At 37.7% G+C, this 24,144-nt stretch overlaps 2 protein-coding genes across 2 annotated transcripts; both read left to right on the forward strand.

The window, feature by feature from the left end:
- The first annotated feature begins 7 nt into the window (after positions 1–7).
- LOC116725277 (WD repeat-containing protein 63-like) lies at positions 8–4,689 on the forward strand. The gene is made up of 5 exons (XM_032571216.1): positions 8–99; positions 894–1,010; positions 1,177–1,206; positions 3,897–4,081; positions 4,363–4,689. The coding sequence occupies exons 2-5, from the start codon at positions 938–940 to the stop codon at positions 4,564–4,566; spliced, it is 492 nt and encodes a 163-aa protein (XP_032427107.1). The 5' UTR covers positions 8–99; positions 894–937; the 3' UTR covers positions 4,567–4,689.
- Positions 4,690–4,872: 183 nt separating this feature from the next.
- On the forward strand, positions 4,873–17,244 carry LOC116725276 (WD repeat-containing protein 63-like; the record flags this gene model as incomplete). The annotated part of the gene is made up of 17 exons (XM_032571215.1): positions 4,873–5,111; positions 5,262–5,378; positions 5,529–5,725; positions 5,876–5,982; positions 7,122–7,211; positions 7,399–7,488; positions 8,374–8,490; positions 9,165–9,238; positions 9,412–9,565; positions 9,704–9,782; positions 11,697–11,818; positions 12,062–12,122; positions 12,470–12,600; positions 13,109–13,316; positions 13,938–14,029; positions 14,938–15,060; positions 16,237–17,244. Coding segments are annotated over 17 exons (2,139 nt in total), but the record flags the coding sequence as incomplete, so codon positions are not given.
- Positions 17,245–24,144: the final 6,900 nt, after the last annotated feature.

Genomic DNA, 24,144 nt, shown 5'->3' on the forward strand with positions numbered 1-24,144 from the left:
CTCCGCCCTCTTTTGTCACCCTGGGCAACCAAACAGTCCACAACTGACGAGCAGTTGCTTTTAGTGATACAGGAGTTCAATATATGGCTTAAACCACCGGTAAGAGTTATTTATTTGTATATTATCTGGTCTTAATCTATGTATTTTTTTTATCAGCAGCTGAAGATAATTTATTCAAGGTAGTCAGTTTTTTGGGGGGCAAAACAAACCGCACGGTATGTCTCCAAAACCTGAGGTGAATAGCTACAGCAGTATCCTGGTGAGCAAAACAGTTTAATACTTTGTCTCAAACTACACGCGCTTTTGTGTGGTTGCAAATGTTTGTTAGCAAAAAGCAGTTAGAATTCCGTATTTATTAAAAGTAACATCAAAGTAAATCATTGGCGTTCATTTTAAACACGGTGATGAGACCTAAGCAGAGTTATGTACAAAACACAGAATCCTGAAAGAAAAATTAAGATTTTATAAATCGCTTCATAAAATATTTGTCCTGGTTGTAGGCTACAAACTTACATTTTAATACCTAACTTTCCAAGGACCGCCTCTTACTCCTTGTTTAAGTATTATTTCTTAGAACATGTATTAATTTATTGACTGTTTATTGTTCAAGGCCAAAAGCAACTAATAAAAATCAAATAACGTACTATTGAGCATAATATTTATTTCAGTATACTACAATTTTCTAACCAATAAGGAACCTTAATGTTCTTTATTCGTACATTGATTTAATTGACCCTGAGAAACATAAATTCATTGCAATTCATGTATTCTCCACAAGATGTCAGCATATACACTGATTTTGTTCGTAATCCCGCTGACTGAAGTCAAGTTCCAGTCACAAATAGACAGTGATTTTCAAAATAGTTGATTGAATCTCTGCCTCTTTTGGATAGATGTCACTTTATCCTCAGTGAACCTGTTGATCCAAAGAAGAAGGATGGCTCCTAAGGCAAAGAAAAGATCACCAAGTAAAGGAAGAGGGAAAGGGAAAGGGAAAGGGAAAGGAAAAGGTGAGTGTTTAGATAATGATGATATTTAATACCTGCTTAAAGATTTCTATTATTAATGTTGTTATGAGGCACTAAATCAGAAGACATTATGTAATTTTTTTGAACATGACTATATGTATATTTACTCTTTTACAATCTCTAATGGAAGGAATTATTTCCATTTCAGGCAAAGCCAGTCGGCCTTCTACAGGTTTAGGTAAGAGAACTTTGGTACGCTTGTAATTTTTGCAGCAAAAGAAAAAAAAACAAAAAAAAAAACCAGATGTAATTTCATTACTTCTGTATTGAAGTTTGGAAAACACACTTCATATTAATCTCACGAAACATTAATCTTTTATTCTTATAAATTATTTTTATAACTGGTCTCTTGACACATCTGCTAGTGTGGTTTTTCTTTAGAATTCACACAGAACACTCTTGAGAGTTTTTTTTCCCATTTTGCCAGTTCATTTAAGATAATTCGAGTTCATTTAAGATAACACAGAATCTATAATGTCATCTATTGCGTTGTCTCTGGACATGCTCTCTCAGCATTGGGTCCCTCTTAGTTTAGTCTTGCATTCATTCTTGAAATCAAGCTTTTTAACTACCTAAATAGATCAATGACTGTTTTCATTATAATGCTATATTTCGTTTTGTCCATTTCTGTTTTTCCTTAAAATCAGTTTTTACCAAATTCCTTTTCTTTCTCAGAAACAGACCTATATTGATTTGCTTTTTAAAACTTTCACACATTCGTCATGGACGAATGTGTGAAGCCTTTCACTTAACCTAAACCCGAGTTTTAACCCAAAAGTCAGTGGTTAATCTTACATGCGCTGACTTTTAGTTGTGAAATTAAAAAAAGATCTTCTGATCAGCTATAATATAGGCCTTCTCACACAATTATGTTTTGTTTACTCCAAGCAATGTACCTTGTAAAAGCAACCAAAGCCCTTGAACTTTATCTGCTGCTGTCATCATCCTTTTTCTCAGCCGCAACAAAGAAGAAGCTTAGCGTCGATTGGAAGGATGGATGGAAAAATCCTGGAAAAAAAAAAAATAATGCTACAAAACAATTAACAATAGGGCTGGGCAATAAATATAGAAAGAAGCCACAGTTTAAAATTTGGTGAAAACTATGCATTCTGTTCCTACCATTTTCACAATTATGAACTACGATTTTCAAGTTGTATCCCATAAAATCCCAATAATACAGTTAACGATTGTAATGTGACAAAGTTTAAGAAAATGTCATTAATTAGAATACATTTCCAACACACTCTAAGTCACTTAAACCCAATAGAAATGCTTAGACTCGGGTTCTAATTCCTGAGAAACATAGAGATGGATGTAAATACAGAGGACATTGTGTGCTGACAAGCCTTTGGTGAATTAAGCAAGAAAAGAGAGACCTAATTTAGAATAATTTTCAGCAGCAGACAACAAATGCAATTTAATTGTACTCTTGGGGTACGAGGAACATTGTACATCATACTCTTTTTTTTCCTCCTAAACAAACATTCTCTGTGAACACAAATACCACGATTGGCACATATCTTTCTGAAATGAGGGGTGTGAGTTTCCACTACAATGATTTGGCACGAAGCCTAAGTGGTGTGAGTGGAAAAGGCTGACACGCCCAGCTGGGAAGTGGTTACTCTAGCTTTACTTAAGCATTCCCCGGTCCCCTCAGCAACCTTGTGGAAGGACTTTGAAGAGAGAGACCGCAAGGAGGAGGAAAACTGTTATTATGCAGAGTCCTGTTTACTTCTGTGTTCCCTTGACTGAGATACAACTGAGATGGAGGAGCATTCAAAGACATCTAACATGTAAAATAAAATCAATCACAACAGCTAAAAAAGTCTTCCAGTAGTCATTCAGCAGTGTTTTAATGTAAGGTAACAGTATTATTACAGGTGACAGTGTTTAGCAGTAATAGCTGGATGTTTGAGGAGGGGCAGGTGCATGATATGTGTATTTGATATGAAACATAAGGGGAAAAATGTTCCTTTGTGTATTTTACACCATGAGAACAAATGTTTTATTTGCTTTTAATCTCCATATTTTATTGTCATTTTCAGTCTCTTCTTATTTATAATTTCTGACTTATTTGTCATGTTGCTGTGACTTAGTAAGGATCCATAAGACAGATTGAACTAACATGCTGCGAAAAAGTCAGTAGGTGAAAAATCTTTCACAATGTCACTCAGCCAAAGTTTGTTCTTCTTTATCGCGGGCGTTCAGGGTTTTGAAGCTGAATCTTGTTTGTATGAAATTTCAAAGTTGACCATGATCTCCACTTAATAAATGAAAACAGAGCCTTTGTGTTTTTTAGGACCAACTTGTATGTGGGTGATACTGATTTCTATAGAGGAAAGACTTCCTCAACACTTGAAACCTGCGAAAATGAAGAAACAGAGCTCATTCATTTGGGTTTTGTTTAGCACTCTTTTGGAATTAGCAGGTCAGGGAATCGTTCTCTCTTTCTCCAGACAATGACTCATTTTGGAAAAGTGTGTAGGCTAGGCTCACACCATTCTGTACATTGTTTCCACAAAACACAACTTTTGGAAAATGCTCAAGAAAAAGAAAAAGGAAACTCAAGCCCTCTACATTGTAATTCCAATTTAACTCATTTCATGTAATCTGAACCAAGAGATCATATGAATGTGTGTTTTCAATATCAAGTTCACTATACAAAAAATAAGGCACAAAAATCAGAATTTTAGACATGCTCAGTTTATACGCTTTAAGATGAAAGAAAATCTTCATATTCTTTTTGTACATCGATTTAGTTTTATTCCTCTCACTTGGATTGTTTTCAATTGTCTTACAGGTTTGTGAACAACAACAAACTTCCAAGAGAATGAGATTTAAAAAATGATTCTGAATTTTCTCCTCCAGGTCACCCTGAGGATATCTTCCCCCTGGTCCTGACGTCGGCCACTCAGGAGCTCTTCAACTGCCGTATTGATGAAGACGTCACAGAGAAGAGCCCTTTCAAACTGCTCAAGAAAGACGACATCATAGACGACATGAAGAGAAGAGCTGCAGTTTCTGATTTCAGCCCAGTGAAACAAACAGTGCTTGTAAGAGTCATTCAGACAAATAAACAAAAAAACGGAGCTGCTATGACGATACATGGATCATAAAACAAGGATTGTGTGAGCAAACTAGCTGGTTGAAGCTTACTCATATTTTGCCAGAATCCCTTCTAGCACATTACTCTTATTAGATGTTAGCGCCTCCTCAGGGGCTGATGCAGTCTCATCAGGCGTGATTATCTTTTCCATGTTTAGAATCTAACTCCTACATTTCATTGATGTCTTTGCATGTCTTAGTGTGAACTCGGTGTCATTGTTCTGAACAGGCATACCCAGAGGAAGAGATGTTGTTGGTTTTTGATTCAAACCTCACTTACGGCCAGTTCTTCTACTTGGTTCTGACACCAGAAAGCAAGGATCGAATACTGAAAGTGAGCATGCAGTTTTTTTTATGTTCATTACTTTCACAAAACATGTTCAGTTTGCCATTCTATAACAAAAATATTTCATATGTTTGGTGCATTATGTAATTTAGCATAAAACTCTTAAGAGCTTCAACTTTAGTTTCCAAAACTTTGTCACTCAAAATCTGCTACTACAGTACGAGTTAATGGATTTTATAAAACATTTATTTTCAACTCCATAACCCAGTCTTATTCTGTCTCTGTCATCCAGTCCCCAGAGGGTGAAGAGCTGCTTATGGCTGACAAAAGACCACAATTTTGGATTTCTCTTGGTAGCGAGAAGGAAATAGAAGAACCTATCAAGGAGACGAGAGAAAAGGCATATCACAATATTAAAAAACACATATGCAGAGTAAAGTTAAATAAAATACATTTGCTGCTATTCTATTGATTTTGTCTTCTTGTCCTCATCAGCTGAGGCTCAAATTAAGAGTGGACCGGGCAGTTCAATCGAAGGTCTGTTTTTCAGACCGCGACTGTGCAGTGTCAAAGGATAGCCACTTGGAGTGTACTTCTTATGAAGACAGTAAATTCAAGATCAAGAAACTGCTGACTGATTGTGGAGTGCAGGCTGTTCCCATGATACAGACCAACAGTTGCCAGACAATGAGGTATAATATGATGAACCTTTGGGCTTAAAACAGATTTAATCAGCACAAAAAGACTGAAAGGTTCTGGCCTTTGAGTCGGAAACAGATTGAAAGATGTCTACCTGGAACAACAACGTATATATTCCTTATCAACATTGTTTTGCTTTGCAGGATGGTTCCAAAGGACACCTTCACACAGTATGAACCAAGAGAGTTCAGCACTGAGGAAAAAGAAACGATTCTTAAAGAACAGAGCCTGATGAATTTTTGTAAAGCACAGATTCCCAGGTAAGACATAAATGATTTTGATTGGCAGTTTTCCCATCCAATCAGACTCAACCAACTATTTTTGAGAAAATATAAAACTCCCACCCATTCCAGTGACATTGGATAAGATTGCCTATTAGCACAGTCAGTTGTACTGCTTTTTGGTTTTAGGATGTTGTTTGCCCTGCAGCAGGAAGAGATCATAAACGTGTTTCTGGATGACTGGAAGGCTCTGGCGACGGGGCTTGAAGCTTGTGACTGGTCAGGGCAGGTGTCCGATACTCTGGTGCTCCATCAGGTCTTCACAGATCAGAAGTTCTCTAAAAACAAAACAATTAGTTGCCTCAACTGGCACCCTACAATACATGGTAAAGTGCAACATTTTAAAGCAATTAAGCTTTTATCTTCCCATCAAGAACAGAAAAGTAATGCAAAGATGCTTTAATTATGTTGATGGTTGAAAACATACGGTAATTATTTGTGGGGTTTTTGTGTGTGTGCGTGTGTGTATGCTGCAGGTGTAATTGCTGTGGCCATGACAAAAAGACACGAGGAGCTTGCAGAGACAGTCTCCGGTCCTCCTCTCATTGTCTTCTACAGCTTCTCCAACCCCTCCAGTCCCCAGGTGTGATAAGCAAACAAGAAAACCCTCCAACACACAAGTAAAGAAATCTCTTGCACATCTCTTGGAGAAAAGCTTTTAGGAGAAACAGCTGGAATGAATTGCACTTTGTCATTCAGGACTATTGTTTGCTGTAGGAAAATTTGAGAGCACCTATTGATTTGACCATAGGCTCCCAGTCAATAAATCTGAGCAGCTAAAGTAATGTAATACCACTTCTGTGTGATGTAAATCTTCTCTGGAGCTTGAGTCACCCATTACTTCATTGGCTAAAGTGGGGGTGTGTGGAACTTTATACCCATATCTGATGAAATGCAGTTGATGCTAATGGATTGTTGTATTGTAAGACAAACCTTGCATTAACAGACAAGATGGAAGACTGCAGTGAATAAAAACTCACATGATATCTGAATCTTCCTGGCTAAAGTATTCATACTCCTTTATCGTTCTTGCAGCTTTTCACATCAGGAGCCTAGAACTGTTGCATATTCTTTAGAAAACTGCTCAAGTTCAAAAAGACTGAATGATTTATTTTCCAACCTTGCCACAGGTTCCCAATTAGATTCTGGTCTGGACTTTTCCATTCTAATACATGAATTTGCTATTATTTCAGCTGTTCAGTTGTAGCTCTGGTGGTAAGTCTTAAGACTTTTGCAGCCCCTCTGCAGGTTTTCTTCCAGGATTGCGCCGTGTTTAGCTTCATCAATCCTCCCGTAGACTCTGACCACATTCCCTGTCCCTCATGAAGAAAAATATTCCAAAAAATATAATTTTTATCTCATCTGACCAGACAACCAGAAGGTTTGCTACATTCCGTACTTGGAATGTGGCAAATTGTGTACAGGACTTCTGTTGTCTGGCTATTTTCAGGCTCCTCTTCCATAAAGGCCATACTTGTGAATTCCTGTTAACACATTCTCTCATCTGAGCTTTAAATCTCTGCAGCTCCTACGTCGATACCATGGGCATATAGTGAAGTACATTGACCTTTTAAACTGTAATGTGACAGAATGTGGAGAAATTCAAAGTATATGAATACTTTTGCAATGTACTGTACATAGGTTTCTGTGAAATGCAGTGTTTATGTTTTGTCTGTAGTACATTATCTTTTTGTTTTTCTCTTTTTATTATTTTTTTTGCAGTTTCTCCTTGAATGCCCAGACGACATTCTTGCATTCCAGTTCTCCCCCTCCAATCCAAATATTATTGTTGGGGGCTGTTTAAATGGCCAGGTGATGTTTTTTTTTTACGGTACCACCTTTCCTGTTACTTATACTCTGAAAAGTTCAAAATTATTTCTTTCTTCACACAGGTCTGCTCTTTAGCCCACTATAAAATACTACTCTCATTTAAGTGTTATGTTCCACGCTCAGCTGTTGCCCTCTACTGACTGATTTTGTTCGTTAACTCGTGTTTCAGGTTTTGTTGTGGGACATCTCTGCTCATGTCACCTTCATACAGGCAACACAACCCGGCAGTAGAAGGGAATCAATAAATTCGGACAAGTTTGTAAGTACAAATATATATAGACTTTGCCAAATGCCAGAATATTGCGTTAAATTTTTAAACTTTTTATTTCCACTTTTCTAAAGCTTAATCCATTTATATACATTTTCTTAGTAACTGATAGCAGTGCTTTTCAATTGGCTGACTTGGAGCAGACTTTGCATTTAACAATCCACAAACTTTTCACCGTAGCTGGAATTGTGTCCGACTTAGTGAGTTTTGGCTAACTGCACTGATGCTGCTGTATTTAAACAGACACATGTACTAGGTCCCCACATTTACTTTGTGTGTTGTTATGGTCTCTACAGTGGAACTGCTGTCTCCATCCCTCTCCTCTCTGCTTTATTCTCCTTTACTCCTCCCCTAACATCCTTCTCCCTTTCTCTATCTTTGTTTGCTCTTAATTCTCTTGAGTCAACACAGCATAGTGCCAGCTGTTACACAACTCCCCATCTACCACCGTGGTTTGTCCCCTTATGCAAGATAACGTTCTGCTAAATCAGATCACTTTTCTCTCTGCTGTTTGCAGAGTAAACAATAGCAGTTGTGCTGGTTAAAAGGACTTAATTTGGATGTTGGGATCTATGGAACATGTACATACTGTATATCTGCCAACGGCCTTCCAGATAAATCACTTTGGTTTAACTTGTTTCTTTTTATGAAGGCTGCATGTGGAATGTTTTTTTTCCCCATGCATACATATTGATATCATAGCAAAAAAAAAACATTCAAGTATTTGGATTAAATTTGAATTCTTTGGACTTTTGTGTATTTTGATATCCTGCTGAAGCATTTTGAATGGCTTTTGTGCTGAGTAGAATCTGCCTGATTCGATTGATTTGTCAGATTTTACTGTACAGTGTCTTTTTGTGTTTGCTGTCTCTCCAGGACCTCAACGACAGCAAAGAGAATATTCCTATTGTGCGATTCTGTGCGGTGTCAGCCTTAGAGAGCAGCCACAAAGCCCCGGTTACTGACGTGCAGTGGCTGCCGCCAACATTCGAGGTACAGAAAAGTTAAACGTTGAAGAATTAGAGGCAACTTTGAAATAAAGACATGTTCTAAACTAGAGTATGGCTAATAAGTAGAAAATGTCCTCTTGATGAAAAGGGTGTTCTTTTTGTGTGAATATAGCATTATATTTCATGTAAATAGTAGACCAAATGTAAACTCTAAAGAGTCATTGTTTTTGTAAGTGCATATAGAGATTTACGGAGAAGATATAGACTGTTCCTCAAAGTCAATTCTGGGATATGCCGCTTACTACCAAGATGACAAAAAGGAACGTTTATTAAAGTGTTGGTATGCGCCTTGCAGTTTCTTTTTTCCTGTTGGCGCCTACTCCTCACCTCTATAGAGGATCGTCATAAATCATTTTCACGTCGTGTATTCATCAAGATGGATGAAAAATGTAAGCATCAAAGTTCCCTCAGGGGAAAGATTAACATCCTACTTTGCTGTACAAAATAGTAACTTTTTCACATGGTCAAACACATCTGTCTCTCTTTCTGTTTGTTTTAGACAAACAGAAAGCATAATTGTGAAATAGGAGGAAAAGAATGCATGATTTTTCTAATTTTTTTTTACAAATGAAATTCTGATAATTACGATTTGCATTTTATTTAGTTTGTACAAAGCTTACATTTTGGCATTGATTTTGTAACTTTTTCTCTGATAAGGTTACTATGATGGGCTTACCAGTGGAGAACAAGCAGAAAGTCTCGATTCAGATTATCACCTGCTCCCCTGACTGGTAGGCCTGAGGAATAAAACATTGTCCATTTTTTGAAAAACACAAAATGTTTGAAAGTTAGATTTAAAGGAACTCAAGGAACCACCTCGATGTGTGTGTTTGAATTTGAACTTCTGATTTTAAGTTTTCGTCCGTTTCCAGGTTTGACCTTTTTGCCTCATTTTGCTCCATAGCACTCTTCGTTTTTGGGACGTGAGACTTCCAGCTGAGTTTTCGAACACACCTACAGAGAGCACGCCGACTGTCGACCATAAGACCCCGATGACGACCTGTAGCGTTCCTGAAACTTTCAAACATCTGGACAGGACTTGGAAACCAATGTTCAGAGTAATTTAGCTTTGGGAATTTGTGATGTGTAGAACCTAAGCTAATTTTAATATGCATTATATTCCATAAGGAATTGAAATATGAAAGGTAATAGAATGATGCAGAATCAAGGATCTTTTATCTTGTGTCATTTGTCAGGTTTCACTGTCAAAGATTGATACCAAAGGAGAATATGTTCCTATGAAGTTCAGCATTGAAAATTTCATCACTCCTACAGGTACGGCCAAAGAAGAGATATTTCATTTTTGTATTAATTTTAATACTTTTGCCATAGAAATTTAGAAATGTTACAAATTTAACATTTATTTGAAGGGGCAGTATTGTGTAAAATTAACTTTTTTGACCTTTATGATATGTTATAATGTTTTTCCCTCATCAAAAACATAACTGGAGTGTTGCTTTGATTTTTTTATGCATTTTTAAGAAATCCTTTAATCTCCTATGGCAACCATTTAGTTATTCAAAATTCCTGGTTGGACTTAGCGACACCTTCGAGGTGCTGCTCCTCCATGGTCCTACAATTTTCAAACGTCTAGGCTTCAGCATTATAGAGTATCCCTCCCCTGCAACTTTCTCACTTAGCTCCTTCAGACTAGCCATCAGTAATTAGCAAACACCTGCTGTTTACCTGCTGTGCATCCGCAGAGCTCATTATACGAGCTACTTCTCAGAGCAGCGCTGGTCAAAACATTGTTTAAGGATGAATAGAGGAGCCATGTTGTGATGACTCCCTGAAGGCGGAGCTTTGGAAAAATCAGGAGTTCTTAAAGAGACAGAGACCCAATTTCCAGGCTTTAAATTATGAAGTGAAACTTCTTTTAGGTCGTATTTGATATACATAGAATTTTATAACAGCCAAACATAGTTTCTTGATTGTGCTATAAAATGACACTATGTGCCTGGAAAATACATAATATTTTCCCATTAACAAAGATTTTGTTTTGTTTTGGTTTGAAAAGTTGATTTCATTGATGAGCACGGTGAGGCTGTCTTCCTTGAGTTTCCCACCACTCTAGTAAGAGTCTTTTTTCCAAAATAAACTAATTTCTGGTAGCAAAGCACTGGCCTTGCTCACTGTCAGCTCTTTGTAATATCTTGCTCAGAAAGCTTGAGGAAGGTTGAATGTGTCCATGCTGGTCAAGAAGAGACCTATCTTTGTCTGGACGAAGGTCCGGCTCTATAAACATTACTTTGGTAGCTGGCTGGTTAATTTGCTGCAAGGTCATCTTTTTTTCACTTAACCCAAGCACTCACCAATTAAGATTTTAATGAATATGATGAATATTTTGGTTCAGCTTAAGGAGTTTGCCTATCTTACTGACAAGGTATGTCTTTGTGTTGACTCCGGTATTCACTGCTATTTCTAAAAGTGGAGCCATTTAACAGTCATTTGTAGCACAACAGATATACTTTGCATGATTTTACACGCCACGTTATTGTCAGCAGGCTTCACGGTCACTGTGTAACTATTAAACAGCCATGTCCTTGGGCAGCACTGAATCAATTTCTGCCGCGGTGCAACATAGTCTTACTGTTTTCTTCACACATTTTTAAATGGAAAAGTGAATTCTGAAAATGTGCAATAGAAATGCACCAGGAAATCAGCTGCTGAGCAAAAAAAGCAGATTTTCTGGCTTGAACGACTCTGACATTTCTGACCAGTAAGGTCATCAAAAATCTCAATGCTTTGGCCAGATAGTGGTTTTAAAAAGTTACTCAAAGTTAGTTATTTTTACTCTCATTATGATGATTAAAATGAATGGGGGAAAGGCTGCTTTAAATAACTTTTTCCTTAATAACACACATTTGGTTGTATGCTTCCCTAGCAAGTCCCTTTTTTTTTAGAGAACCCTCTTTCCCAGCTTTTTTCTTCATTCCTCTTATTCTTTTCCCACCCCACTCACCAGATACACCTCTCCTTATCTTCCCCCTTTTGTCTTCCCATCATGTTGTTAATGGTGAGAGTACAATGCAGACGGCATCAATCCGATCTTTGTTATTTCCTTACATTAAGCATACACCACTGACTCAAACTGTTCCTCTTTTTTCTGTGTTTTTCTAAGGAGTTAAGCCATCTCTCTCTTAGTTGGTAGAATAGTGATTAACACTTTAACCTTGTTTTTCCACTCAGAAAGAGACAAAGAAACAAAGGGGACAGAGGTCCTTCTTGACTACAGCCAACTCAAGATACCTGCATCTGAAAAACTGAAGGAGATGGACAACATCAATACCAAGTTTTTTGTTGGGACAGAGGTAAAACTTCAAAATGTCAAAACTTCAAAAACCAAATCCACAACAGTATTTTTTCAGGGTTTTTTTCTACAAGTCTTTTTTTCCCAAACTCACTTCAGTTTACGTTGCAATCTTTTGTAAAATTGCTGAAGTTTTTTTTAAAGCTAAGATCATGACAGAACATTGGCTTTGAATGGTTAAGAAACTGTCAGGTGTGTGTAGGTTTATTCTCTGATGAATAAGCTGTCATGTTTTCACTGCCAGAATGGAGAGATCATTTACTCTGACTGGAAACTGGAAAGCGACGACTCTGGGCGCCCGCACAGTGAGTGCTGCCATATTTCTAGGTTGTTTAAAAGGGGCCTAAACAATATATTCTTTACCATGTGTAAGCACTTTCTTATCAAACCAAGACATTCATCACAATAAACTGAACTGTTAAACTTTTGTTTTTCAGTTTTATAACAATAAATCTGACACCTACTGTATATCCCTTTTAAATCACTCTTATCCTTTGGCAGCCATGCTAAATTTAATTACCCTCAGGAAATGTATAGGATTACAGAAGTGTGACTTGTCTTCATCATTTATTGTGACTGAGACTGGAAATCACAATCAGTATTCTGCCAAGTAAAACATGCCTTTTCTCATAATGTGCTGCTGCGCTCCCAGGTTCCAAACCCTTCGCGTGTTTCAGCAGCCATCATTGGCTGGTGAACACAGTGCAGCGATCTCCATTCTTCAAAGACATTCTTTTGTCAACAGGAGGCTGGAACTTTGCCATTTGGAAAGAGGGAGTCATGGTAACTACACTAAAACAAGTCCACTGAGCATAAATTATGTGCCCAGAGTAAATACATACACCATACGAGGTTATATTGGTCATATTATTTAATATAATATATTAAATTTTGATTTAATATATAGTCCCTTGCAGAAGGATTCACACCTCTTGAAATTTTACAAATTTTGTCACATTAGAAGAACAGTTCTTTGTGTGTTTTTTGAGATTATAATCTGCAGAATGTGGTGAGCATATGCCAGTTTTGCTCTGATACCAGTTAAGCACAGTTAAGCTATAAAACAATATTTGGCTTTGATATTTATAATGGGCTTTTCCTTACTGTATGTTGCATATCTACAGTAATTTGTTGTATCTACAGTAATTTGTTTCCCCATTTTACTCTAAACAACTAAACATCATTTAGGCATTTGACAGATAACTGACCAAGTTACCAAAAAATAACTTTAGATTTGCTGTTAAAATGTATAAAGTTGCATTCACCTTTTCCCTGAAACTGCTGCATGCAGGACGGCCCACTGGTTGCATCGCAATACTTTGAGCAGGAGTGCACTGTGGGATGCTGGTCGCTGTCCCGACCGGCTGTTTTCTTCATTGGAAAAACAGATGGCAGTGTTGAGATATGGGACCTGCTAAAAAACAGCAGTGAACCACTACAGCTCCACCCTCATATCAGCAAAAGCAAGATTACCTGCATGAAAGCCTGCAGTTTCACGGGTGAGAAAACACACGCGCTTCCGGTTACATTAAAACTTGTATATGTAACTTTTCTTAAAAAATATATATGTTTGTTTTTACATATTTGTTAAAACTGACATGATGTTGTGACAGTATAATATGCGACAGATAATCTCAGAAACAATTAAGCTTGTCCACCTCCTCCCTGTGCTACTGTTGCTGTCTGAAGAAATGCACCGCTCCCATTCAAAAACAACCAATCAGAACCAGGAGGAGGGCCTCATAGCTGGCAATCATGCTTGTGTGCACGCTTGGGCATTCATAACAGACTCTGCTGATGGGGAGAAGCTGTAGCGTAGCAGAGAGAAAGGGGAAGGCTGTAAGCAGAGGGTAACATGGCATGATTGATGGCATGAATGACAGAAATTATCAAATGAAAGCTAATTTGTGTGTTCCTCAACTACCATTCACAACAACTGGGAATGTCACTCCCAAGCTCCTACCTGTGTTGACATGTACTTTTTCAAATTGACTATTTAAAGATATTTTTCACTGCTGTTGTCACATTACACCTCTACATGTTTTGTTTATTTTCTCAAAGTTTAGCTCTGTGTTCAGTGAGTCAGCAGGCTGCTTATTTAAATTGTTCTCTGCCTCCAGCCAAGCAGCACTTCCTGGCTGTTGCAGATGATCTTGGGGTTGTTCGTATTTTTGAAATACCAAAGACCCTCTTTCTTCCTTCTAGGCATGAGGTGAGAGCTAGACTGGTTTGTTTGTTCAAAATAATTTATAATAATAAGTCTGAGAAACATTTCTCATGACATGTTCTAATTTCAGCCGTTAATTGTTTACCTAACCCTAAGTATAACCATGCAAAAATATTCATTTCCATTTGACGTTTTTTACAGTTTGCACTTTTACAAACACAAAACCTTTTGTATTTTATTGTCTTTTTTGACAGGACCCTATGAACAATAGCACATGATTTTGAAGTTGAAGGAAAATGTTGTGTGAAGAACAAAATTCTCATGTACTCAGCCCCTTCTACTCTGATATCAATAATTAAACTCAAGTGCAACCAATTGCTTCAGCAGTCCTCTAATTAGGAAATAGAGTCCACCTGTGTGTGGTTTAATCTCATAAATACAGCTGCTCTGTGAAGATCTGAGGTGTGTCAGAGAACATTAGTGACCAAACAGCATCATAAAGGATCAAGGAACATAGCAGACAGCTAAGGAATAAAGTTCTGAAGAAGTTTAATGTAGGTTTAGGTTATAAAGCAATATTCTAAGCTTTGAACAATTTACAGTACAGTTCAATTCTCCACAAGAGGATGGCACAATTCTAAACTTCCCAAAACCTAAGCTAACAGGCATGTTTGACACAAGTTATACTGGGAACACAGCAGAAATGTCAAATTAGAACCCGTGGTTGGAGACCTGACTTAAACGCTTTGACCTACATTTAAAAAGAACCTGTGGAAGAAACGTAACACGAAACAGTAGCATGAAACATGGGTGTGGCAGGATTATTTTGTCCTTTTTCCTTAACTTCAAAATTGTGCTGCAATTTGTGTTGGTCTGTCACATAAAATCCCAATAAAATGCACAGCAGTTAGTGGTCACAAATAAATCTGATTTTTTTTTTTTGTTATTTGCAGAGTTTAAGCATGAAGAAATACTTTGATCTTGAAGCAGAGAGTTTGAAGGACTACTTAAAGAGGGAAGAATTCTGGACTAAACAGAAAAAGGAGGAGGAGGAACACAGGACGAAACTGAAAAAGGTAAGACATGTTTTATGTCCTGAACAGTTTTAGTCATTTGTGCAGAAATCTGAACAAAGAAGGTAGATAGAGAAGATGCAGAAAAAAATCTGTTCAAGTGAAGCTGCTAACAAGTTTATATGTTTAGCTGTCTGAAAAAGCATATTGTACCGTTATCTAAGATTCCAAGCTGCTCTCCAACAACATTTTTGAGCAACATTTAAATGTATTTAAGTCAAATAAAACATTTGTCAGTACACTCTGGAAAAGGAGGCAGCAGCCTGGCCCTCTTTGTGTGTCTGCATTTTTATCAGTGTCTCTTCTTTTTTCCTAGCCTCATGTTTAATTCATTCTTCATGTTATTTGATACTGACCACAGAGGATAGTGTATGTATTACCAGGCAGTGTCTGGCAAGCTCTTTGCTAACTATATAGGCTAAATCTATTAAGGGATAAGTGTTTCCATCTCGGGCTGGATAGCCGCTGCAGTATGAAGGCAGGTAATGTTTGTTTCTCTACCAAAGGAGAGCTGCAAGTTAACCTCCATATGTATTGCTTCTTGAGATGTTTTTTTTTAATCATTATGTGCATATTTGGAGAGGAAGGGAGGAAACATACTAGTAGAATAGTTTGGTTTTCTACTAGCAAAACAATAACTAAGGACCCAAATTATATTTGATGATTAGCATAAAAGTTCTGCAGAAAATTGATATCTAAGGGTGAATTCACACCCAGCCACACTTGGTACTCCTTAAACATACTGCAGTTTGTCTGACTGGAATCTCTGGTTTGTTTTGGGAGATGTGAATCAATCAATCCATCAAATTTTATTCTTCAGGTGATAGAAGGCCAACTTTGTAACTGTCTTTATGTGCCTCTGAATGTTCAGGTCAGAGTCCTTCACTACACCCAGATTTCATTCCTGATCACTGGTTTCCAGCTGTAATAACTGAAGCAGTGTGTTGATTCTAAGTCGTTCCTCTTAGGTCCAATGATAATAACTTCGGTTTTGTTTCTGTTCAGTTGGAGGAAGTTGTGGCACATCCACACATTTATCTGTTCTAAGCATTTATTCAGTGTTTGAATGGGTTCAGAGTCACCTGGTTACATCTTAATGTAAAGCAACTGCCTAGTTGCTGAAATATGCTAAGGAAATAAACCTGATTGACTGTATTTCAAATCTTCCTTTGTCTCCAGGAACCTGAAAAACCAGAAACGCCCCCAAAGGAAATTCACCGTCTGGACTTAACGGAGTACAGCGATGACCTGATACTAGAGGAAGAACTCTTACAGGACATGGGCTTGTGGCCCATTGCTGTAGAGTCGGAGAGGTAGAATACCTAAAATCACCCACATTCATGAATACTTACACAAATATTTTTATATACGAAGCAGAGGCTTGTTGGTTTATTGTCTGATTTTTGTCCAGTTTTGATATTGTTTGTATAGAGATTTTGTCTCTTACTCTTAAATGTCAAAGTTTGCATTTTTATTGTTGTTTTCGAAATAGTTTTTGTAAATAACCATAACTTTTTTTTATGACATCTATGTTTTATTCAGATGTAAAACTGTTTCCTCTGGTTAGCTTTATGTCTCATATTTATTACAAATTGTGATGCCTTTATGTCATATGAGCTTTAAAAAACCTCTGTTTATTGGTTTAGAAGCTAACTTCAAGAACTATTTTTAATTGGAGATTCCTTTACAATGTTAAGGTTTTTTCTAATTAAACATTAAAGTGTAGTTTTTCTGTTCTTTAATAAATTTAATTTTTAATATAAATTTTCTAAGCCATTTCTTCACCTCCAGAATACTCTGAAAGTTGAAAACATCCTGTTCCAGAGTGACGCAGAAATGTTATTCCATGCATTTGTTACTTCCAGGCCAGTCTCCACTAATTCTTTGTTAAGAGGAAACACAGATTATTCAGTAAAAACCCTCCAGCTTATCCAAAATGCTACTGCATGATTTCTAAAATTAAGAGGTGAAATCTTTCCAGTTTGATCTTCTCTTGATAGACTCCCTGTTAAACTCAGAATATAACTCACTTTATAAAATGTATTTGTCTGCATTTCATTGTTACCAGGATTTAATTGGAATGTAACTCAATTTAAATATGTCTATGTGACTGGACCGTGTAGAATTGATCAGATTTTATATTTTTGTGTGATTTGGTACTTGTAAAGTGATTTGAAATATTAATATAATAAAGTCATAACATTATACCTTTAGTCTGGTAAGATTATGACTTTATTCTTGCATTATTACCACTTTATTTCCATAATATTATGATTTCATTCTCATACGAGTTTATTCTCGTAATTGTATTTTATTTCTTTATTTTCTTACTGTGGCTCTAATACTCTGTTTTGTGTTTATCTATACATAAAAACAGACATTATTTCTCTTGAGGTGCCTCTCATCAGGGGGGTGATTGTCATTTTCTATCATAAAAATATATGTTGGCTTTAAATCTAGTTCTCCCAGAGGTATGAGTAATTTTGAGCCTATTTGTATCAAGTACATCATCTCTAAACAACCAGAGAGGCAGGTGATTTATCGCAGCAGCTATGACTTTTCTCAAAGGTAAATTACATTTGATCTACTTCTGTGATGTTGGGCATTACTGAGAAGTTTGATGCAGTGAGTCTGTTTTCTGTTTCCATCAATTTTTCTTCTTTTTCATGTTGATAAAAAAAAAGCTAAGCAGCAAACCTTTAGTCCCAAAATGACAGCCGGTGTCCTGTCAGAAAAGAAACTGCAGAGAAGGCGGGGGTTCAGGTCAAATTCTGCATAATGTAGGGGCAGCTGTCTATTGGCAAGTTTTCACACTGTGTTCATGATCGCTCAAAAGGAGAAGGAGAGCATAAGGGTTGACAGAATCAATGAACGGCACAAGCACAGACTCTGGGGAAGCGGGGGTGGCAGAGAGGGAAACGGCTCTGCGGAGAGCCGGGCTCTGCTTCACTCTGCCCATGACTCATTCACGTGGACGGCCCTGTCACGGAGCGCACAGAGAGAGGAGGAGGGTGAAGAATGGGCTGATGTGAGGGTGCACAGAGACAGGCGTCCATATGGCCCCTGAGGCTCCAACGAGGTCCCGGTGACAAAAGGGGCCTCTGCTCTCCAGTCGTCTCCTCTTCAAAACTCTCTGGGAAATCTGTTTCAGAGTGCCTCTCACTTTCTCTGTGGGCCAGCTCAGGAATGCGCCGCCTGCAATCCAACACTCACTGGCTAGTTATTGTTTTTATGGTTGATGCTCTGAATCTTATGTAACAGCCTGCGCCTTTTTTTTTTTGCAGCAACACCGTTTGTGCAGAGATGTGTAGAGAAGCTGTTGGGCTGGCCGCCTCTTTAATGTTTGGGACAATGGTCGGCAGCGCAGCAATAAACCCAACGGCTCCCACATTCATGATGTCAGATTTTCCTCAGTTGACTTCTTCATCTACGTCCAAGAGATTTCCCAAACATAAAAAAGAGATCTGTAACTAAAGGGCTGTCAATACAGAATGGATTGCCTGGGGTTCAATTTTTATCGCCGGTTCTTCAAAGTTTCCAAGTGAGATCCTGGGAAACAAAGCAAGCAGGTGCTGTGTAGGAGGAGCTGTAAATCTGGCTTGGCGAATTAAGCCATTGCCTTGGTATTGTTCTGGCTGGCCTCTCAGCAGCTCCTGCTGGGACGGGTGTTAGGTGGGGTGTTTTTTTTTCCTTCTTTTTTTGTGAAGGTCCATTTCCACAAATCTCCCAACATGGGGGCACCATGCACATTCAACACATGCTCATCCAAGCTGGAGCCCAGCTGCAGAGAGAGGGCAGTACAAGGGAGCTGATGCATTACAAAAACAAAAAAATAATCTTACAAATTGATTACGGAACTGCTTGGTTGTGTTTCTCTTTCTTTTTAGATGTATTAAGAGACATTCGTCTGAGCAAACCTTGGTTGCTACAACGATCTATACTTATTTCATCAGTCTTTTGATATATTGCTGTAAAGCAGCAAGCTGTTTCTCCTTGGAGCCTCTGTGAGGTAGGTGGTAGGTTTCATTATTTGACCCTTGACCTCATAAGAGATCAGGTGGCCAGGACACTGCTGTGGAATGTTACCCCCTTGACTCCTTTTCATTTTCTAATTTAAAGCTCTCAGCAGTTTGTAGTCTTCTCTTTGGTAACATGTAACACTTCTAAACAGCAACAGTTCATCGTTTTTATACATCTCAGGATGTATAAAAACGATCTTCATCTGGTCTTCATAAGTAGTTCTTCAGTCTTTGTCAAGGTCTTGCAAAGTCGTGCTTTTGTCTATCATTTCCTGTCAAGGTCCTCTGAAAGTTAACGCATACTGAGACTATCGTGGGGAAAAAAATAATATAAACAAGAAGAATGAGGTCTCACAAAACTAGAGCAGAGGAACAGTGCTGAAGGTGTTCATTAGGAAATAGAGGAAACAATCTGAACAAACAGAAGCAGAAAGAGATGTTATTGTTCAGAAGTCTGCATGCCCCTTTTAAAACTCCCATGTTTTTGTGATGTAAGATTATAATCAACTATTTCAAAACCGTTTCCATATACAATGTAATATTTATTCTGAGCAAATGTTTTCCAAATCTAGGGGATTGCATATTTACTTTGCAGTTCTCACAGCCAGAGTGAACATGTGCAAAGCAAGACTTTATGTCAGTGTTTTGAATGTTATTCAGATATTTGGATCACAACAACAAATTTCTCTACTTTCAAAACTAACTTTAAAGCTTTATGACCACAATTGGGGATAAGAAGCACTCTCTTTTATAAAATATCATGTTTAATGGGGACAGGGCCAGAGTCCTGCATTAAGGTGTTTTTGAAAGAACTCTATTGGTCCAAGTTTTTGTTTCTCAAAGATATAAATGTTTCAGTAAACTGAGTCATTCACATTCTATTTTTTCAACTATTTATATTTTTCTTTTCAAACTATCTACCTGTTCCTACAGAGGACAGAGTCGCTGCTGGCTACACAGCCTAAGTTTCTCTGTTGACAGCCGGAGAGTGCTCTGCTGACAGCAGGAAGGCAATATTATAAACTAAAATACCAGCTGGCTCACTACACTTCCTCCACATAACTTTCCATCCTCTCTGCGCTTCATATCAGCTCAATGTTGGAGCCCAGAGGAAGAACTTTGACTAACAGTGCGCCACCTGCAAGTTTATCAAACCAGTCAGGCCCGAATCATCTCATTAAATCTGAGCACAGCTGCTGTCAAGGCCTCTTTTCTGTCTCACCTTTCACATTCTTCTTTCCTATCAAGCAGAGCAAACCCTCCTGTCCTCGAGCTCAAAGGGAGAATGCTCTTTTCTGGAGGGGTGGGAGGGTGAGAGGTGATGAGCAGCTTACCTTTAGGAGGGATTAGTCTTATTAAAATGAAATGGTCTAGTCCTGAGTGACAGAGCAATGGAGGTGAAGCGGGGAAGAGGCTGGTAGGACAGAGGAGAGGGCCTACGTTATGTGAGGCTTTTGGCCCCTGAAGATCTGAGGCACCGCTCCTGTGTTCTCCTTCCCTCCATCCTCCACTTTCACTTCTCTTTTTTTCTCACTCTCTCTTCATCTCCCTTTCAATTTTTCATCTGTTCTGTACTCTCATCATCGCTGCGGTTCAGAACAGCCGGATCTGTCAGCGCTGCGTCAAGAGATCTGCCCCCAGGCCCTCAGATGAGCTGCCAAGTACAGGGGCAGGACCGCGGGGGGAACAAAAGACCCCCAAAAAACACACCAGAAATCCTGGGACTTTGGTACATTGTGTTTAATAGCTCTACTATTGACGGGTACTGATGTAAGGAATGTGTCCCCAGGGTCACAACGTCTAAGCATCTCAGGGAATAAGAAATGGATGTTGGGATGAACAGGCAAAAACTGGTTTGTCTCTGTGAACCATACCAAGCCAGTTGTGTTTTAACTGTTTTAGATTTTTATGTGTTCGAAACACTTAAATGCAAGTGAAAAAAGATCATTTATACGCTTTTATCTTATATTAGATAGCATCAGTAGCCGTTTCCATGACAAATGTATGCAAAACTTTGTTGATATTCTGCCAATGTAGAAAAACACAATGTTGTAGTTGCAGTGCGGAAGAAACTGGATCTCTTCCACATAAAAGTAAGTCAGGTGTATGAGTGGCACTCTATTCAATGTTTACATTTTAACAGTCACTTAATATTCTTCCAAACATAAAAACACTGTTTAAAGCTCTTATTTTGAATTGACAGTTTTGAAACATGATTCTATCATAAAATACATATCGCTACAAAAAAAGATCTTCCTGCTGAGTAGAACATGTCGTCGAATTTAAGTTAGTTACAGTTCACTTAAAATATAGTAGCCATGCCAGTAGCATTGGAAATATGTTACAATAAAATATTTCAGGAAAGCCACACTAATGTATCATATTTGCATTCCTCAGCCAAAGAAAGCCATTGTGTGAGGGATTCTGGGACACGCAGGTATGAGCAAGTTATATAAGCTTTGTATTTCATTTCAAACCACCTTGTTTTCTCTGACACTAACAAGGTTTTAGATTCCCTTAAGTGCAACCAGGTATTTAATTTCCTATCCTAGGGTGGGCTAAGTTTTCAATACCAGTGAAATGAGAAATATTCTAAGATTTGGTACTTAGAAAAAAATATACACAGAACATATATACATATACTTAATTTTTTGCATACCATCTTAGCACATCACAGCAGGCTGTAGACTTTCTCCAGGTTGTTGGGTTGTGTAAAAACACAAATGTTGTGTAGTAGTTATCCTGACCTCTGACCTTATCAGATGGCAATTCCTTCTGATCTCCAAACTTAGAATAGGAACAAAGTTAACTTGGTTTTGATGTCATTGAAATGTTTTGAGTTGTGATGTGAATTTATCCAAACTAGAAAGTCAACTTTATCTTACACAAGACAGAAGACGTCTGCATGCTAAAGTTCACTCAAAATTCAGTCGTACAAACAAAATAATAAAATTCTAATATATCAGAGAATTCTGTCCTTGTATTTTTAAAAAAAAAGAAAACAGAGTAATTTTGTATAATCAAATTAGTTGTTTTAAGTTACTTATTTTAGTTCTATCCCTTTTAAACTGCATATTTTGTTGCCATGGTTAACAGCAGAGAAAAAGGAAAAAAAAAGCCAAACAAAGACTGCGTGTTGTGTGGCTGGTCGGCTGACATGCAACCACTATCCTGACTCAAAGGTCAGCAGAGATTAGGGAGCGAATGGGGATGGAGAGAAGAAGAGAGAAGGTCTGTTTCTCATGTGGGTGGCTGTCCGGGATGTTTACCTAAGACGGCTCATTTCTCTGCTCTCCCAAATTAGAAATGAAGGAAAGTACAGCTCACTACGTCAGAGGCTCTGATATCAAGTGGGCGACCCTGACTATCCAAACACTCTGTGATATTAAGTCTGCCTTTGTTTTCACTCTTGCTTTCGTAAGGAAACCTTCGCAAGTCAAATTTAAACAAAGTATATTTAGAAATAGGAATTGTATGCAGCCATCTCTCTTCCATATGTTTAAAGATTTTTAAAAAGCCACGAATAAATATTTCAGCTGGATTGGATCCATCTCCAAAGACCCAAAATTAACTTGGAAACTGACAAAAACATTTTCCTTAGTGTGAAAGATTATATACACTTGGAGACAGCCGGTGGAATTTTTGGCTCTGTCTTCACATAAATTCCAGACAGGACGTGTTTCTGGAGAATGGACATGTGGGAATTTAAACAGGGCTGTGCAGTGCAGACGGATATGTGTACATTTTGTATCCTAAAACTTTCTCCTACCTGCTCAGCGCTGTGATAAAAAACATGATAGGAACCCTCTGAAGTGACATCAAACACGGCTGAAAAACATTTAGTGCTGAAAGGCCTCTGGCTGCTTTGACTTCTCATGCTACTTAGCAGAGATTTGTATCGACTCAACATGAACCGTGACAGAAACCAAGTTCTTTGCATTCATTTTACATTTATTTTATATTATTTCCTACAATAGTGGAAATAATTGTAGGAAACTAGCTACAATAAATTAACTTAGCTTGCGAGTTAAAAAAGCAGCTGCATCTTGGGAATGTCCCTGAAGCCAAGAGTCATTCTGGGAGATTCCCACAGGCCAACATGGGCAATTCCCCAATGAATCTATCCACTGAGGTTTGGGTGCAACAACTCCACAGCTCTGCAAAGAATCTAAAGAAGAAAATAACATCTTTAAGATGGATGTGTGACATAGAAATAGATGTGTTTGTGTCTTTGTTTAAAACGCTTTTCTAATGATTGACTTCAAGGCTTGAATTAAATGTAGGAAAATGATTACCACTCTGGTTTTTGTGGTTCTATACTCCGGTTTTACACAGAACCACCGAAACTTGCTTTGTATGGATCTGAGGCCGTAAAACCTCACCAGTCAGTCCTTATACTGGTTTGGTTTTACAGAGCATTGGAAATTTTTATCTCTTCCAGTAATTCAATAAAAAATGGAAACTTATAGATAACATAGATGCTTTATGGAAAGCTGGTATATTTAAAGCATTCATTTTTAGTAAGGCTTACAGCTAAATAAATCCTAATATTCAGTTTCCATGTTTTCTTATGGTTTTATGGCCTAAACAATCATATTAGAGGTCAAGAGTGAAGTCACAGTCAGTGAGGATTTGGTCAACTGTGTCATCAATATTTTTTTTCTAAGTTTAAACTCAAAATTTTAGAAGACTTCATGGTTCCCTCAGATGCCAAACCTACATAATAGATGAAATGCAGATGAGCTGAAGGCCACACGTCTCCATAGCAACCTCCTGTCATTATCCACAGGTGTTTGTTTTGGTTTTCAAAACAAATGGTAGTAACATAAAACATAAAAAAGAAATATACTGCACTAAAACAAATGCTAATTATCATTTGTTATAATGCAAACCTTTTATACAGGTTTGCATTGCATAAAATCAATGCAAACCTGAAAATAATTTTCCAATGTATGTTTTCCAGTTAACCAAACCACTGATTTTATACATTATAGTACTTTAAATCTTTTTATCTACACCCAAATTTAGGTTTAAATTTGTTATAAAAGTTGAATTTTGAGGAAAGCAA

Source organism: Xiphophorus hellerii, chromosome 9 (genome assembly GCF_003331165.1).
Source record: "Xiphophorus hellerii strain 12219 chromosome 9, Xiphophorus_hellerii-4.1, whole genome shotgun sequence".
Classification (NCBI taxonomy): domain Eukaryota; kingdom Metazoa; phylum Chordata; class Actinopteri; order Cyprinodontiformes; family Poeciliidae; genus Xiphophorus; species Xiphophorus hellerii.